This window comes from Sarcophilus harrisii, chromosome 5, assembly GCF_902635505.1.
Source record: "Sarcophilus harrisii chromosome 5, mSarHar1.11, whole genome shotgun sequence".
Classification (NCBI taxonomy): Eukaryota; Metazoa; Chordata; class Mammalia; order Dasyuromorphia; family Dasyuridae; genus Sarcophilus; species Sarcophilus harrisii.
This window is the reverse complement of record NC_045430.1, coordinates 30,492,310-30,511,878: the sequence shown is the minus strand read 5'-3', so window position 1 is coordinate 30,511,878 and position 19,569 is coordinate 30,492,310. Positions and strand designations below refer to the sequence as shown.

Here is a 19,569-nt window from a genome sequence, read left to right as displayed (position 1 = left end):
GTCCCCCAACATTCAGTAGAGTGAGGATTCCTTGCACCTGATGTAATGCTGCTTCTGAGACTGGACCCTAAAATTCTTAATGTTTGCTTTCACTCAGATAAAGCCAATTCTTGTTATTGGCATGTTTTCTCCGTTTTACTTTTCAGTTAATAGTTTACTTAACGATTTCATCCTTAATCATCTGTGGCCAATAACTGAAGATTGCAGTTATATTGATTTTCATGCATTCTCAGTCTTTTCTGAGAAATAACAAAACCCTTGGAATGTACTTTAATGCCACTTCTCTTTTAATCTCTTTCAGAATTCTCCACTTTACCAGTACTTACAAGATTTGGGACAGACTGACTTTGAAATATGTTCTTCCGTATCACCAAAAGCAGAACAATGTACCTCCGAGGAGGGACAGCAAGAGAATTCTACCAAGATGCCATCAAATGTGAGCACCTGCATACTAATAAGAGCTAACATTTACTGAAGAATCACCCCACTGGGTTTTTCAAAAAAATCAATTTACATTAATAAGAACTTTTTTTTTTATTCTTTCTAGGCCCTAACCTCCGCTACATCTCACCTCCCATGAAAAACACCAAAAAACTTGAGGATTTGATTCTAATCATTTATTTAGACTCCCAGATACTGTTATTTCATCAGAATCTAATATTAAAGTAATGAAATGAGGCTACATATACTTTTAATATTGAACTTGCTAAACAGCTATCCTTCAAAGAGGTAAATTGGCAGGAGGTCTAGATTGAGGAGGTAGGCCAGAACTATGCAAGCCACATGCAGGGATGGAAAGTATGATGATAGATGTAGTAATTGAAGAAAAGCTGAGAATACTGTTCTTTTGTTCCTTTTCCAACCCTTGTTTGTTGCAGGACTGTAACAATACTCCAAGGATTAACCTTTGGTTCCCTGGGACCAAATAGTCTTAGAGATGGGAGATTGCAAAAACCCAGCAAGAATTCTAGCTACTTCTAAGAGTACTGCTTTGTAGAATTGGAGCTAATGATAATGATGAACAATGAACACTGGAGGTTTAATGTACATATGTGGTAAAAAAAAAAACAATTTGCTTTCCCATCCCCACTTCTCCCCATCCTCAATTTGGTAGGGACTCTGATGGCCAAGGACTTTCTGGATGGGAACACAAGATTGGTACATGCTTCATAGAGGAGTTGAAGTAGAAATTATCACCTTTGCCTCAGTTTCTTCTGGGGCTTCCATTTCTCTGAGCTAGCCAGCAATAATATAGAGCCCATTTAGAAAGAGGTCTAGAGTAAGCAGAATTTGTATCTCTCTGTCCCTATTTTGTTTAAAAATATGAATATTATTAAGGCCCACATCTTATCTGATTTCCTTAATTATTCACTAAAACTTCAGTGAGAAAGCATCCAAAACAAACTCACATTATTACATATGTTTTGCCTAATTTTTTGTCACCTTTGCTATGTGTCTAGGACTGCCAATTACTGCTATTTAGAATGATTCTGTTTTAGCTTTTGTTCTTATAGTTAATCATTTAAATGAGAGTTTTCCTCCATCATCATAGATCACCACATTGCTGCAGCCTGCCTTCTGCTATTCAGTCTCTTCACCCTTAGTTAGCTGACCTTCATAATAAATAAATAATCATCAACTAGGTCAGATTTAATCCCAACAAATATTGAAGATATAGCCTTTAAAATTCCAGGATTACCTCCATGTCATCAGAGTTGCAGTAAAACTTATTAGATGTTTAAAATTATTGTTCATGAATATTTATTTCTTGAGCACCAAATATGTAATGGAACTTTATGTTGAAGTAAGATTTAGACAACCTTTATTTTACACTATAAACACCCATGTAGATGTTAAAGAGCACAGCATGGTTTGCAATTCTTGATGGATCATTGATTCAACAAACTTTTATTTAGCATTTACCACATGCACAAGACTATACAGGGTGTCTTAGATGGAAGGAGGATTAAATAAGGTCCTTGCTCTCTCCATGTAAATAGATGGAATGATGAAATACCATTATGAATGGTAAACATTCATAATAGAAAATAAGCTTAATTGTAGTAAAGAAATACAAGTTACCGAAAGAATTCAGGTAGAAAAGCATTTGAGAAACAGAATGTGTGAGAAAGGTAGTATCAGGGAAAGCTTCTAGCATTTGGACTGGTTCTTGTCCAGATTAAAGATTATATCAGTGAAGACATCTCAATATATGAGATTATAACAGTGACTATTAGATAGGAATATGACATGAACATGGGAGATAAGATGAATAGTGGGAATATGTGGAACATATTCATGGAACAGTGAATGATCCAAAGTGGTAGGGGATAAAGCTAAAAGCACACATTGGTGTCACCTTGGAAAGGACCTTGAATTTGTGTTTTACTTGCCAAGCCACAAGGAAACTTGGAAGGCTTTTTGAGCAGTAGAGTCACATGAACAGATTTCTATGTAAAGAAGATTAATCTGATAGCAGCTTATAGGCTATATTGGAGCAGGGAAATTCTTACAAAAATCCAAGCAAGAACTCATGAAAGCTAAAGTAGGTAAGTCAGAATAGAAAGCAAAGGGGTCTATATAAGAGAGGTTGCATAGAAGGCCCAGTGGAACAAGAGAGTAATTGGAGGGGAGTGGGGTGAGAAAGGAGAAGTCAAAGATGACCCCAAGATCATAAGCTTGATTGACAAGGAAAAGGACCACTAATAGTATAGGTGAAAGGGGGGAGGGGAATGATCATTTTAGCTGTGAACATGTTGACATTGAAGTGTTAAATTGTAACTTCTTCAAAAGCTATTCAGCTGTATATATGCAATTACCTAGCAATACCACCACTAGCTCCATATTCCAAAGACATAAGAGAGCATCATCCATATATACAAAAACAATTCTAAAACAATTCTAGCAGCTCTTTTTGTAGTAGGAAGAAATTAAAAATTAAGGAGATGGCATCCATTGAGGTATGACTGAATAACTTGTGATATATGATTATAATGGAATATTATTATGCTGCAAGAAATGATGACGGGAATAGTTTCAAAGAACCTGGGAAGACTTGTATGAACTAATGCAAAGTGGAATGATTAGAACCAAAAGAATAACTTATATAATAAGAGCAATGCTATAAGAATCATCAGTTCTTAAGATTAAGTAATTGATTCACACAGTTCCAAAAGACTAAACATACCATCCACATCCAAAAAGAGAACCAATTGACTTGGAATGCAGGTTGAAGCATATTTTCTTCTATTTTTCTTCTTTTTTGTTTCTTCTTTTTTTTGGGGGGGGGGGGAGGAGGGAGGCAAGGAATGAGAGACTATGACTAATGAGGAAATGTGTTTTGTATGATTATTTATATTTGAGATTTTTTCTATTTTTCTCGCATCCTCAGCATAGTGAGGAGGAAGAGAAAATGAAAATAAAAGTAAATTTTAAAAAAATTTCGGAGAAATTGAAATAATGACAAGACATTCAATATATAAAACAGTTGAGCATATAGTTTCAAACCTCTACTTACTCTAATAGTTATAGAGTTAAAAGAAAAAAAAAGACACTATCAGAATCTGGCAGAAAAACAGCTCTAGGATTGTTAATCCTTTTTGGGTCATGGGCCCCTTGGACACTGAAGCCTTTGGATCTCTTTTGAGAAGACTGTTTTTAAATGCAGAAAATAAAATACATAGAAATACAAAGGAGAAATATGTGAGAAGACAATATCAAAATATTTCAAAAGCAAGTTCACAAGATTAAAAACCCCTAATTTAAGAGAGAAGAAAATTACCAGTAAAATCCTGTTATAGAAGCAAAAGTCATAAAAGGTATCAAAAATAGGATTTCAATGGTAGTGTCAGATGCTTCATATAGTTATCAAGAAATAACTTGGGGAGGGAATTAATGAAAAAAAAAATCAAATGAAGGTGGCCTAGCTGTACCAGCTCTAAAATTATATTATAAAGCAGCAGTTACCAAAACCATTTGATATTGACTAAGAAATAGACTAGTTGATCAGTGGAATAGGTTAGGTTCAAAGGACAATAAACAGTCAATAATTTTAATACTCTAGTGTTTGACAAATCCAAAGACCCCAGTTTTGGGATAAGAACTCACTGTTTGACAAAAATTGCTGGGAAGATTGGAAACTATTATGGCAGAAACTAGGCATTGACCCACACTTAACACTGTACACCAAGATAAGGTCAAAATGGGTTCATGACCTAGGCATAAAGAATGAAATTATAAATAAATTAGAAGAACATAGGATAGTTTACCTCTTAGACCTGTGGAAGAAGAAGGAATTTATGACCAAAGAAGAACTAGAGATCATTATTGATCACAAAATAGAAAAATTTGATATCAAATTGAAAAGGTTTTATACAAACAAAACTAATGCAGACAAGATTAGAAGGGAAGCAATAAACTGGGAAAACATTTTTATAGTCAAAGGTTCTGATAAAGGCCTCATTTCCAAAATATATAGAAAATTGACTCTATCAATTGATCAAAATCAAGCCATTCTCCAATTGATAAATGGTCAAAGGATATGAACAGACAATTCTCAGACGAAGAAATTGAAACTATTTCTAGACATATGAAAAGATGCTCCAAGTCATTATTAATTAGAAAACTGCAAATTAAAACAACTCTGAGATACCACTACATACCTGTCAGATTGGCTAGAATGTCAGGGAAAGATAACGCGGAATGTTGGAAGGGATGTGGGAAAACTGGGACACTGATACGTTGTTGGTGGAATTGTGAATACATCCAGCCATTCTGGAGAGCAATTTGGAACTATGCTCAAAAAGTTATCAAACTGTGCATACCCTTTGATCCAGCAATGTTATTACTGGGCTTATATCCCAAAGAGATTTTAAAGAAAGGAAAAAAGAACTGTATGTGCAAGAATGTTTGTGGCAGCCCTCTTTGTAGTGGCCAGAAACTGGAAACTGAGTAGATGCCCATCAATTGGAGAATGGCTGAATGAATTGTGGTATATGAATATTATGGAATATTATTGTTCAGTAAGAAATGACCAACAGGAGAATTTCAGAAAGGCCTGGAAAGACTTACATGAACTGATGCTCAGTGAAATGAGCAGGACCAGGAGATCATTATATACTTTAACAACAATACTATATGATGATCGATTCTGATGGATGTGGCCTTCTTCAGCAATGAGATGAACTAAATCAGTTCCAGTAGAGCAGTAATGAATTGAACCAGCTACATCCAGCGAAAGAACTCTGGGAGATGACTATGAACCACTACATAGAATTCCTAATCCCTCTATTTTTGTCCACCTGCATTTTTTATTTCCCAGGCTAAGTGTACACTATTTCAAAGTCCAATTCTTTTTGTACAGCAAAATAACTGTTTGGACATGTATACATATATTGTATTTAACTTATACTTTAACATATTTAACATGTATTGGTCAACCTGCCATCTGGGGGAGGAGGTGGAGGGAAGGAGGGGAAAAATTGGAACAAAAGGTTTGGCAATTGTCAATGCTGTAAAATTACCCATGCATATAACTTGTAAATAAAAAGTTATATATTAAAAAAGAAAGAAAGAACTTGGGGGTTTGAGAAGATGTTCCTCAGCAACTACTGAAAGAATAATGTCAGTGCAATGCTGCAGAAGCCAACTTTCATTAGATAAAGTATCGGGGTAAATGAGACTATGTCATACAAAAATCAAATGAAGAGAAAACTAATGATAAAAGCAAGACATTAAAAGCTGTTTCTTAACTGTTTAACAGACTGTTATATTAAAAAAAGAGCTTAGACTTTTTTTTTTTTTTTTTTTTTTGGCCTCATCCCAGAGGGCAAAACTAGGAAATCTAGGAGAGGTGGAAGTTACAGATTTTGGCTCATATAAGAAAAAAAAAAAAAAAAAAAAACAGGGAAAAATGGGAAGACTCAGGGGTCAGGGGAAGACCTCACATAGAGACTGAAGGATTGTTTGTTTAGAAATGCTATAGAAAGGATTCCTATACAGGTATGAATTGGAGTAGATTAGCATCCCAGCCAGCCAAGAGTGTTGGATTGGGAGAGTAGAACATTTTCAAGAAGTTTGTCAGTGAAGGGAAAAGAAAGAAGGGTAACAGAAGAAAAGGGAAAATAGATGGATATAATGAGTAAAACCTTGCTTAAGCAGAATGCTTAGAGAATTGCATAGTTGGCTAATTTTTTCTTTTTGGCTAACCCAATAAATCTTGTTTCATTTCTTCTTTGTTATTATTTTTTTTTTCTAAAATCCATTATAAGTATAGAAGAGTATTTAGAATTGAATCTTTGATGTACACAATTTTTTAAAATCATTGTCAAAATCAGTCATATGTGAATCTTAAGTATTAACTTTGAAACTAACTGAATATTGATTTATTATATTATTTTTTTCTTCTAATCTTTGATATTTGCTTACTTTGCCATTGGCCCCCTTTTTAGCCAAAACAAAACAAAACAAAAAAATCAGGAAAAGAAAAAGAAACAAATCCTACGGCCATACAGAAATAACAATTCCAGTCATTTGAACATTTCACTTAATTGAAATTTTACTCCAGTTTAAGCAGAAAACTTTCCAGTTCCAAGTTTTCATTAAGTATGTGTATTCTTTCCACCACTGAAGATTGCAGCCCTTCTAAAACTTCATAGGCAGTCTTTGCTGGTAGTCAGCCTGGGAATGACCAGTGCTCAAAACCTGGCCAGCTTTGATAGGTTTCAAGAACCCAGCATTATCTACCCATCATAGTGAGGCCTTGGAGTAAAAAAACAAAACAAAAACAAAACTTGAATAGAGTATGGGCTTTAATGTTAATTCTGTGTTCTTTACTTCCCTTTACCAGGGTATTCTGTTAAACTTGGCTGAAAGTTTTACCAGGTGGACATCACTGTTTCAATGCTGTAAGAATGATGACTTGCTCCGCAAATTGGTGAGTTTATCTCTTTGAGTTATTTTAAGATCTCTTTTCCAAGCTTAATTGGTTTTGGTCACATAATGAAATTACTTTTGAATCACTTTTTACGTTACAAATTAGTGTAGCAGAAGGAGCTCTGGACTAGGAATCAGACTTGTGGTGCTAAATTCCTTCTAAATTTTTAGAGGGTAAATTGACTCCTATTGTATAAAAATGCCATGGAACTAATTTTCCAAGTATTGGACATAGCTCTCGCCAGGTGTTCTCTAGGTCTTGAAAACGTGTTTTCAAAATTGGGCAAATCATTTTATTTTTCTAGGCCTGTTGTCTCAGCTATAAAATGAGGACTTGGGACTCCATGATTTCTGGTACCTCTTCAAGCCTAACTGCCAAGTTAATTTAATTCTAGATTGCCAAGTCACATATCAACAACATCCCCCGGTACCTTCCTTTTTTCTTCTTTTTATTCCCCCTCCCTGCAAACCCAAGGGCTCCTGGGAAAAGTAAAGGATGTTTCTTCCTAATTCATAAATTTTTTAAAATTAATTTTAATCTAATGCAGTTGATAAAGATAGCACATATATGTTTTCTGAACATTTGCAGTTACACCATTTTGAGGCTTTCCTTGTATTGGTTCTTGTTCTTTCTGGCCATGATATATCTCTTAGACCTGGATGCTTTAAGGCCCTTCTTAAAAAGAACTTTTGTGCACTTCGGCTCTGTGTCTCTGTACTAGTGCAATTTTCAAAATATATTTCTAAATGGCCAAATACAATGAATTTTCTTTAACTTTGAAAAAAGAAGAATCATCAAGACTTAGAACAATATAGCTGATATCTATGTGAAGAACCTATTTTAGAGATGAACATACTTGATTTTTCTATCTATTTAACTGTGGCTTGCTCACTATGACTAATTGAAGATAATTTTTTAGCAATCTCTATTGGCAGATAAATGCTAAGGTTTTATCCTTTGGGAAAGTCATAATAGAACTGTTGTGAAAGGCTACTATTGACTTAGAATATAATAATATTCAAAACTTATCTTTGCTTCCTTGTAGGTTTTCTTTTGTTCTCTGCTGTACACTTTTTACTTTATTTTATTTTTGTTTTCCCTTTTTCTCGCTCCCTTTCCCCACACTGCCAAGCAGGCTACAATTAAGCATATGTTTATGTATGTGTATATGTTTCTATACACATTCATATATACATACACACATAAATACACATAAATCTATAATCATACACATACATTCATATACATCTATATAAGAGGGAATTTGTCTTCTCTTTCTCTGAAGATGGATGATATCATCCTTCATAAGTCCAAGTCTCTCCATATTTTTCTAAATCCATCAACTTATTTCCTACACAACAAATTCCAACTTTATTCTGTTTAGCTTAGTCTAAAATAGTATTCATTAATACGATTGACATAAAGTATAGTTTTTCTATTTTTTTCTTTTGATCAAATCTATTTTAGCTTTAACTTTATCTGAGATCAATGAATACTACCCCTACTTTTTTCTTAATAAATTCTATTCTTGATCATTATTGTATTTGTGTGTATCTCTTATTTCCTATCTCTGCTGACTCCTTTGCTTTACTTCTACCCCCTACCTTGCCTTGCTAGTACTTAACCCACTCCTCCCTCCAAGTATCCCTCCATTATCCTCTCCTCCCCTTTATCCCTTTCCCTCCCTCTTTATCCCATTTCCATTAATCTATATACCTTATCTCATTCCCATTAATCTATACACCCTTCTATACCCACCCTTATTTTATTCCTTTCCCCTCTTATTTATTTACAAATTTAAACATATTTGTATTCTAGACATATTTGTATTATTCCCTTTTTAATCCATTCCTGATGAGAATAGGGTTCAGAACTGCCAGCCCTCTTCCCCCCATATAATTCTTCTGTGTCAGTTTCTCTTGCATCTCATTCATATGACAGTTTTTTTTTAACTTTTCCTACACAGTTTTGCTTTTTTAGAATTACCTCTATTTAGCTCTACCTCAATCTTTTTTCAAATTATCCAATTACTAATGTCAGTCTTAGATGTATGGTTTAAATTTATACATGTAAAACATAGAACAGTTTATCTTTATTGAGTCCCTTTTAATTAGTCTTTGATATTTATCATATTTCTCTTGGATCTTATATGTCAAATTTTCTATTAAGTTCAAATCTTTTTGCAACAAAATCTTGAAAGTCTGGCAATTCATTAAATGTTTTATTTTGGGGTTTTTTTCATAATTATCAGGATTATGCTTTGTTGGGTGGGATATTTGGGGCTACAGCCCTATTTCTTTTGTTCTTTGATACATAGTGTTTCACGACCTGAAGTCTTTTAAAAAAGATAGCTGGCATTATGATATGAGATTCTAATTGTGGCTGTGCCATATGTGAATCTTTTTCTTATTGTTCACAATATTTTCTCCTTGACTTGGGGTTATGGAACTTGGCTCTGATGTTTCTAGTTTTCCCTAGAAGATCTCTTTCAGGTAGTGAGGGGTGAATTTTTTCTATTTCTACTTTGCCCTCTTATTGTAACACTTCAAGACAATTTTCTTTAATTATTTCTTACATTATTGTACCATGATTCTTTTTTTGATCATAGCTTTCAGGTACTCCTATTGTTCTTACATTTTCTGTTTTTGAGCTTTTCTCGAGATCAGTTGTTTTTATTATGAGATATCTCACAATCTTTAATTTTTTTATTCTTTATATTTTGGGTTTTTTCCTAATTGTTTGACTTTGTTTTCATAATCTTGTTTTTCTTGGATTGTCCTTATTTTTCTCAGTCTCTCTCATTTGATTTTTAAAGTCTTTTTTTTCTTAGAGTTTTTCTATGAATTCTTTTTGCGCAAGTGAATATGTAGCATGACTCCTTGATGTAGGAGAGATTTTCTGAAGATAAACCATGGTCTTCTCTATTCCCTTGGTAATTTTCTGTGATTAAGTTTTTTTCTCTTTTGCCTGCTCTCTTAAAAAAAAATTATAGCAGATTATTAGCATAATCATCTCTAGTCCTGAGGCCACTGGCACCAGGTCCTCCTATACTTACCCTAGCATATTCCCTCATCATCCTATTCACAGGAGGCCTGGCGTACAAATGATTTCAAAAAGGTCTTGAATGGAAACCTATTCGGTCCATTCAAGACCTTTTTGTTCTCCCATCTGGTCAAAAAACAAGAACTCTGTCCTCCTATAAGTGCCCCAAAGCAGCAACATCTGTGCCCCACTTTTTCTACACTCAAGACACCCAAATATATGCTAGGTCTCTCTTGCCCAGGGCCTCATCTAGGCAGCCTAGATAGGCCTGACCTTTGTTATCAGCAGAAATTCCCTCAATCTTCCCCAGCTCAGGCACCTGACTCGCCATATTGTCTGGGAGGTGAAAATTCTTGGGGGAAAACCAAGGCTATCTCCTATCCAACTAGTTCCAGGGTTCGCTGCTTGCTTCAGTAGAGCTAACTTTACAGATGGTTAGACTTCACAGGGGCCAAACTTCAGTCCTGGTATTTTTCTTCAGTTTTTCTCCAATTGTCCAAGAGAAGCACTATTCTGCCCCAATGCTTGTTCATTTTACTGCTCTATATTCACCCTAAGGTACTATTTTGTGCCTTGTTTTAGAGGAAGATTTGGAATGTTCTGACCTACTCTACAATCTTCCAGAATCCTCTAGCAATGTTATTTTTTTAATTACATTATTTTTATTTTGTAATAGCTTTTTATTTTTCCAAATACATGCAGAGATAGTTTTCAACATTCACCCTTGCAAAACCTTGTGTTCCAGATTTTTCTTCCTTCCTCCCTGTCCCTAGGTAGCAAGAAATCTAATATATGTTAAACATGTACAATTCTTGTAAACATAATTCCATATTTGTCATGCTGTGCAAGAAAAATCAGATCAAAAGGGAAAAAAAAAAACATGAGAGAAAACAAGCAAACAACAAAAAAAGATGACAATACTATGCTTTGATCCACATTAGTCTCCATAGTTCTTTCTCTGGGTGTGCATGGTTTTCGCCCAAGTCTATTAGAATTGGCAATGTGTTATTGATGTTGGATTTGATCAAATAGTCTGAATCATGTTCACTTCACAAAGTCTTACATGATGTATTACTGAAGATGAGAGAAATTCTTTTTTGCAAAATCAGATTTTTGCCTTTATTGTCTGATAGTAGTGCCATCTTTAAAATCCCTTGGTACTTCCTCTTATAGACTATCAAAACAGACCCTGCCTTCTTTCCCAGAAATGTATGCAGTTGTGCCATGCGTTGTAGGGGCTTTTTTTGAAAGATGAAATTTTCTAAGCATCATTTCATGGCAATTTCTCTTTATTTCCTGTGGCTTGACCCAAGATTATGAAAGATCTATTGACAACACTATAGTGTCTTGCCATTTGTGTATCTATAGCACAGGATGTGAGTTGGAAAGAACCTCCAAGACTATGTAGCCAATCAATTCTTATTACAATGTACCTGACAAGTGGTTGCTATTTTGTTTTTTTTGTTTTGTTTTGCTACCCCTACCCCTATTTTCCCTCTTTCTTCTACTTCCCCTCTCCACTGGGAGAAAAAAAAGAAAAAGTCATGGTTACAAAAATGCAAAGTCAAGCACAACAACAGGTTACTGCCATTTTGCTTCTCTTTTATCATCCACTCTTGAATCATGGTTTCACTTAACTTCAGGTCTCAGTTCCTTTGTTAAGGTTTTCCTAGAAGCTCCATCTAAAATTGACCTATTCTTGACTCTCATAGCCCTTACTTTCTGTATGCTTTTGTACTTATTTATATTCAGTTTACCTTGTCTTTTATTTTTCTTTGAGAACAGGGACTAAATAAAAAACTAATAAACACAGTAGGTGCTCATTATTTTTATTTTCAGTTGAATTACAAGTGGATGCATATAGATTTTTTCCAGCTGTTTGCCAATTATGCCTAGGATTCCAAGGACCTAGGGGGGCTGTTGTGATCATTTTACAAAGCTTTTGATAAATGTCTTCATTTTCTAGGTGATTTGGTTGCACTTTGGAGCTTGTAGCTTCCAAAATTGCATTAGAAATGCATCAGTGAGACAACATCAGTCAATTCTATATGCACACCTGACTACAATAATCCTAATATTCCTTAAATTTTACTTTTGTAATATCAGTTTAATGACATTGCATTCTTTGTGCACTCACAATATTTTGCAGATGATGATAAATTTACTTGGCACAGTAATTACTTAGGAATAAGCAGCTAATGTACTGTGAGATTTGACTTTCAGCATTTTGTCCTTACTGCCAGTGCTCTTTTGGAAAGCTCCTATATTTGTTTTTCACTTGTGTTTGACTCTTCAAGACCCCATTTGAGGTTTTAATGTCAACAGTATTGGAGTCACTGGCTATTTCTTTCTTCAACTTATCTTATAGATGAGGAAACTGAGGCAAACAGGGTGAAGTAACGACTTTACCAGGATCATACAACTAAGAAGTGTCAGAGGTTAAATTTGAAATCAGGAAGATGGGTCTTCCAGACTCCTGGCTTAGCACTTTATCCAGTACCCAGTTAGCTGCCCTCATTTGTATTTAAAGGCTTCAAGCCATTACAGATAGTCTTAAATTAGGAGATTAGGGAGGAAAGGGGGAGAATTTTTGTCAGTAAATGTGTTAAAAAAGGATTTATGCTAATTGTATTTAATAATATATTTGGGTTGGGAGTGCTTATATATGAAACTAGGCTTACCTTTTCTGGGAATTCAGACCTCTTGGAACCAAGGAATGAAACCAAACTATAAAGACTTAATTCATAATTTAACTGGCAGTGTGCCCAGTTCCAACATCCTGCCCCACCCAATGCTTAGCTCCTCTGCTGTCGAGAGACAGTATTATCTCCAGACATGAGCCACCCTCAATGCCTGTTCACTTCTCTCCATGTGGAGATAATTTTGTTTTCTTTAAATCCCTTTCTTGAGGTCTGAATCTAGTTGAGAAAGGAGAGGGCAGGGCAGTGTGTCCTTTGTCAGTATGAGATGAAAAATTCAAATAGGGCTGTTTTCTACAAGTCCACAGAATAAGAAATTCCTTTCTGGGAAATTGAAAAGAAATGTAAGTAACCTTATCTTGAAATCCCTCTGCTTTCAACAATGTGGGTTCTCCATTTGCCAGTGTAGATTGTAGCCCCTTCACCTTTCACATGTTATTTTAACAAGTTTTTATGATCTCTATTTTAAAAAAATTTTATTTTAATAGTATATTATTTTTCAAATTACAAGTAAAGATGATTTTCAACATTCATTTTTGTAAGATTTTGAATTCCAACTTTTTTCTCCCTCCACACTCTAGCAAGCAATTTGATATGGATTATACATGTACATTCATTTTTAATATACTTACATATGAGTCATGTTGGGAAAGAAAAATAAGAATAAAATGGAAAAACCATGAGAAAAGAAAAAAAAAGGTTGAAAATACTGTGCTTTTATCCATATTCAATCTCCATAGTTCTCTCTCTGGATGCAGGTGGCATTTTCTATCCAAAGTTTATTGGACTTACCTTGGAATTGCTGAGAGGAGCCAAGTGTCTCCTACTTGATTGTCACACAATCTTGCTGTTACTGCAGCACTCATTAGGGAGGCCATTCTTCCCAGATCCCATACTGACCTTCCCAGCATTGGAGGTTTCCAAGCTTTTAGAAACCCACTGCTACTACCAAGCCTTAATGAGGCATTTTGGTTTTCCTTTATCTGCTAAATACACTCAGTTGTAAAAATGTTTTGGTTTTTTTTCTTATACAAAGGTGACAATGATTCCTTTACACTGGACATTACCGCAGAGTTGATAACAATACTTCAAAGTTTGCATTAAGGTAGAATGCATTGGGTAGCTTAAAAGGAAGATTTATACAGAGGAAGAATAGATATAGAGACATTAGAGGGGGAAAGAGGGATCATTCTGAAAATCTATTCATATTGGGAAATGGGTTCAATAGGCCACATTACATCTGTGGATATAGCACCCTCCAAAATCTATAAAGAAATAAGGGGGGAGATTATTAGAGGAGGGGTATGCAAAATGGGGGGAGAAGGTATAAGAGGGATGCCTGGGTGAGGGGAGGCTAAGTAATAGCAAGGCAAATTACAGAGCATAATTGAAGTAGAAGAGTTAGCAGAGATAGGAAAGAGATGTGCATTAACACAGTAACATAGATTAGGAGTCAAATGTATTAAGGGGGAAAAAAGTACGACTAGTAGTCATTGATCTTAGATTAGACACAGTCAAGTTTGAAGATTCAATTAAAAGAGAAATTACATTATATTTCAGCCATACTATTATTGCTTTAGATACCTGCTTACATTTAGGTAAATATGTGTGTGTACGTGTGTTTGAGTATATGTAGATATGTATGCCTGTTGCTCTGTGTGTGTATATAGATATAGTATACATGAGCAGGTTTGTGGGTGGGTATGAATGTGTGCATATTTCTGTGTGGGCCTGTGTGTATCTATTAAATATGGCTGTGTTTAAATATAGTACTGCTTGGAGTCATGAAAGGAGGAAAAAAGAACAAAGTAAAAAAAGTGCACAAGAGAAAAGAAAAAACCTACAAGGAAGTAAAGAAAAGATGAACCCTCACAAATATAATCTCTTTTATTATTGTATATCCTTTCTTGAACTGAAAATTCATTGTTATATTTTGAATCCTCCCTGATATGCTGCTGGGCATATGACAATGTTCTGCTTTATTTTGTTTTATGTTTAATTTCTGTTTTTCTGTTTAACTAAAAATTAATAAGTAATAATAATAATAAAAAGAATATTTAAGGGAAAAAAGTAGGATGATTGAGCAAAAGAATATTGTAGCAAAGAAACCTGAATTTGAATTAACTGTGACCAGAAACAATGATTTAATCTTTCTGTAGCTTCAGTGTGACCATCTCTAAAATAGGGTTAAAAATGCTTGCACTATCTGCCTTCTCACCACTAGCTTTGTGGTGAGGAAAACATTTTACCCTCCTTAAATTGGCATATAAATATTATCTGCTTTACTTTTGTAAGGGTTCAATCTGTGACCCTTAGAAAAGGGTTTTTTCACTGTGAAAAAACTAAACAATCTATAGACAGAAGCACTCCTATCCTGGATTTGCTTAAAAAAAAAAAAAAAAAACAAAACAAAAAAAAAACACCTAACTGATATTTTTTTTTTTGCTCCATTAAAAATTAAATTTTTGTCCTACCAATGATTTTTCTACCCTCAAATATAATCAAAATCAAACTTGACAATTCATTTCAGCATTATAAAATTGTCAAATGAGAATAGGCACTATAGATCTTACTGGTGCATTCTTAGGAAGCTATTATAAAAAGGTCACTAAATTTATCTATATTCAGCTCTAGTAATTGTAGTTTTTCTGTATTATGTTAACAGTAATAATTGTAAAAGTTGTCTTGAAATAATAATAATTCATGCCAGTTAACAATAGTTTTAATTTCATAAAATGTCTTATGAAGCCACTCTTCCTTGGTTCATATTTATAATGTTAAAAAAAATTTAAATCACAAAATTGTATTGAAGATTTGATTAACTATGACTTTTTTTTATGTTGAAATCCTTGGGGAAAATAAGCAACTGCCACCAAATAATTGATGAAACCTAACTCAGTTTGATAATTGTGTATCTGAGTATTAATATAGATCTTCTGTTCTCTCTGTAATAAGGATGTGGGATTCCGACTTGACTCCCTCCATACCATCCTGCAACAGGAAGTGCTGCTACAAGAGGATGTGGAACTGATCGAGCTTCTTGACCCCAGTATCCTGTCTACAGGACAGCCTCGGCAACAGGAAGATGGACACCTTCCAACTCTACGGTCCTTAGCAACTCCTAATATTTGGTACTGTCAAGAAAACACCTATCCTATGCATGTTTACATATACACTACTATTAGAGGACACTGTCACCATTTTTTTCATTGTAAGAGATCTTAAACAAAATTTCTATATTAGCTCACTTTTAATAATTTAATTTCTGAGATAACCTATAAAAGTGCCTTTCTAAAGTGAATAAAAATATATATATTAAAACTGAAGATGATTTTTAAAGAAACTGCCTTGATTATCTTGCACTCATTGTCTCTTATATTGGCAAGACAGATTTAAGAAGCCATTGGAAGTAAAATAGCATACCTATTCACCTGCCTCAGTCTTCCAATTTATCTTCTTTTTAAAAATAATTAATTAATTTATTTAAAGTTTAAATACAAAATAGAAAAACTAAAAAGAAAAAAAAACTTGTGTGTAGCAGAACATGAAAGCATTCAGAATATGATTTATCTCCCTTTTTTGTATACTCATGGGGATTCATTTATGATGCTGATAACAAATTACATTATTAATCATTCTAATATCATCACCAATAAGTAATCTCTCTCTTCCTTTAGGGAACTTCTTGACAGAATTTGACAGAAAAAATGTTCTTCCCAGGGCAGCTAGATCACACAATGGATAGAGCACCAGCCCTAGAGTTAGGAGGACCTAAGTTCAAATGCGACCTCAGAGACATAACACTTAGCTGTGTAACTCTGAGCCAGTCATCTAATTAACTTCAATTGCCTTGCAAAAAAAAAAAAATTTTTTTTCTATAATTCAAATAGGATTAGGGAATTCTGATTTTTATAATTTTTTGTACTGAGTCATTTTGAAAACTATGATGCAATATTGCTGGTTTGTTTGGTGATAGTTTGAGGATCATTATAAAAGTGGCCAATTCTAAATTTAGACGTTTTCAGGTTATGAGACAGGGAGAAAAAGAAAATATTCAAAATGGTTTCTTAGTATGACTGGATAGTAAAACTCACTTTTGGCTATCTTTGGGGTCATTTTTCTTTTAGATGTTATCTGGTATACTTTTAATCCTGGCATTTATTGCCTTTAATCTGAAATCAGTCAAAAGAATAATAGGTCTTCTACACAGATCTCTACTTGGATTGTAACAAAATGAAAATGAAAAACTAATGCCAGAACATATAATGGATAAGGACACCAAAATAGAAATTTTGAATACTTATAGTAATTATTTAAATTATTTAAAATTAAATTGCTCAGTTGAAATTAAAATTTTAGAAAAAATTTTAACTAGAAATTATCTAAAGTGAATTTGTTCTAAGTAAATGCATTTATAAGGAAAATAATTTAATCTAAATTTGGAAAAAAGAAATTTAGCTTCCCCAAACCAGCATTTTTATTTTTAAAATTATGAAATTAGCTTTTAAAGTTAATGGTATATTTTTCCATTCTAGATCCTTTAAAAAAAATTCAGTTACTCAAGAAGTATGTTTCTACTATCCTTTTAAAGATGACCTTGAAAGTGCAGGTGTTTTGGTAATCAGCTCCTCTTGTTTTTATCCTAAATATTTTCACTTTTTTGACTAATATACTTTCTCATATTTGTTATTTAAAAGTGAAGTCACATATTCTTTTAAAATTATTAACTTGTCCTATCATTTTCATCCATTTAAATGGATGTTCACTTTTATTGTTCACTTTTTTCTTCTTTTCCTTAATACATATTCTTTCTCTTTGCCTGTTCTTAGGGATGTCTCAATGCTGCTAGGCTACGTTAGTTTCTTCATTATGATTCCTGCTTGGTGGAATATTTCTTCCTGGCCACTGTGGGGACTCATTCTCATTGTTTACTTGGTTATAAGAGCTTCAGGCTGGTGGAGGACAGCCAGATTACAGATGACTTTAAGAAAATACAATGTTCAGCTAGAAGATACAGTAGCAAATAGCCGTGCTTTTACCAACCTTGTGAGAAAGTCTTTACGCCTTATTCAAGAGACTGAAGTCATTTCCAGAGGATTTACCCTGTGAGTCCATTTTTCATTTCCTTTTATAAATGATTTTTTTTTTATTATGTATAGCTAAATATGGATATTTGTCTCACAGTCTGAAAAGTCTATTTATTTCTATTTCCCACTGTGGTGATGGCAAAATCTGTATAATTTACAGGAAAATAAGAGATGATTTTTATCAGTTACTGAATTAACTCCATAAATTTTATAGTGAAAGAATCTATACACAGACATCAAAAACACTGCAAAATATGCTAAATATAAAATTTAATTATATTTTTAGGTAATATTTTGTATCTGTATGCATGGTGTTTCACTGAGGATCTAAGAATATTTACTGTATTGACTTTTTGGGGATAAGGTTGTTGTGATGATTGTTGCTTTAAATTTAGAGGGATAATTGCATTTTAGAGTTGAAAGAGACTTAAGTAGCCATTTAACCTCACCCCCATTCAACCTCCTGTGATATTCCAGACCAGCGACATCTGCCAATCCAGATGTGCAGGAGGCAGAGCACAGAGTAGCCTCTTCTACTCATTATTTCTAAGTTTTGCTCACAGACTCTATCCACTTCTTTTATGTTTCCCCCATTACTTCTACTTCTGCCTTTCTGGGCCGAGCAGAATCAGAACCAGACTGCACTCTCTTTTCTGTGCTGGCCCATCATATTTTTGAGGCCATCATGATGGCCTTTTGGAGTCTTGGATTCTCTAGCCTGAGCACCTCCAGCTTCTTTAGCTGATCCTCACATGGCACAGAATGGAGATCCTTCAGCAGGATGTTTGCCTCCTCTGAATATGCTCCAGCTTATCAGGATCTTTCCTGGACCCTGGCAGCCAACAGGGAACACAGCAGGACTATTGCCTCCATAAAGCTATGTATCCTTTAATGCAGTCCAAGGTAGCAGTAGTTTTCTTGGCTGTTATTTTATAGTACCATTGCCTTATGCTGAATTTGCAATGTTTTAAAACCTCCAGATCTTTTTCAGGTAAACAGTTATGTAGTTTTGCCTACCATACCCAGGTGCAGACCTTCATCCCCTGCAGGCTGGTGTCCTTCCTTGTCTCAAGTCTCTCCCCATTCCACTCTATCTTCCACTCATCTGCCAACGTGATCTTCCCACAGTGCCAAGTCTGACCATGTCTTTGCCCTAGTCAGTAAACTCCAGTGACTCCCTGCCTCTTCCAGGATCAAATACTAAATCACTGTTTGATTTTCAGAGCTCTTCATAACTTGCCCCTTCCCCTTTCCCCAGATACTCTGTGATTCAGTCACAAGCACCTGGCTGTTCCCTCCTACCTCTAGGTATTTTCCCTGCTGTCCTCCCTGTCCTCCTCATCTCTGCCTATTGGCTTCCTTTGGCTCAGATGAAATCCTACCTTCTACAAGGAACTTTTCCCGTTCCTCCTTAATCTTAGAGCCTTCCCTCTGAAGCTACCCCAACTTGTCCTCTTATATCTTGTTTGTACATCACTGTTTACATGTTGTCTCCCCTATAGACCATGAGCTCCTTAAAAGCAGAGGCTGTCTTTGGCCTTTCCTTATAAGCTTAGCATACAGCACTTGGGCCATAATAGATGCCCCAGATGCCATAAGTATTAGTTTAGTCATTGACTAACCATCTTGTGAGGCTGACTTTTAAGAACCCAAGTGAAGATTTCTACATGTATCCCTGTTAAATTTCATTCTACTAGATTCACCCCAATATTTTATCTTATTTTTATTATTATTATTTTTTTAACTTGTGCCATTCATATGCCAGCCATGTGTTAGGTATCCCTCCCAACTTTTTGTGTCTTCAGTT

General features: G+C 34.5%; 1 protein-coding gene across 8 annotated transcripts in view; it reads left to right on the top strand.

The window, feature by feature from the left end:
- VEZT (vezatin, adherens junctions transmembrane protein) overlaps nucleotides 1-19,569 on the top strand; it is a 101,294-nt gene that overhangs the window by 34,340 nt on the left and 47,385 nt on the right. For all 8 annotated transcript variants that reach the window (XM_031940817.1, XM_031940813.1, XM_031940815.1 and 5 more), the window contains exons 2-5: nucleotides 302-436; nucleotides 6,848-6,934; nucleotides 15,631-15,806; nucleotides 17,505-17,780. In XM_031940817.1, coding sequence (XP_031796677.1) covers nucleotides 302-436; nucleotides 6,848-6,934; nucleotides 15,631-15,806; nucleotides 17,505-17,780 — 674 coding nt within the window. The remainder of the gene's footprint in view (nucleotides 1-301; nucleotides 437-6,847; nucleotides 6,935-15,630; nucleotides 15,807-17,504; nucleotides 17,781-19,569) is intronic.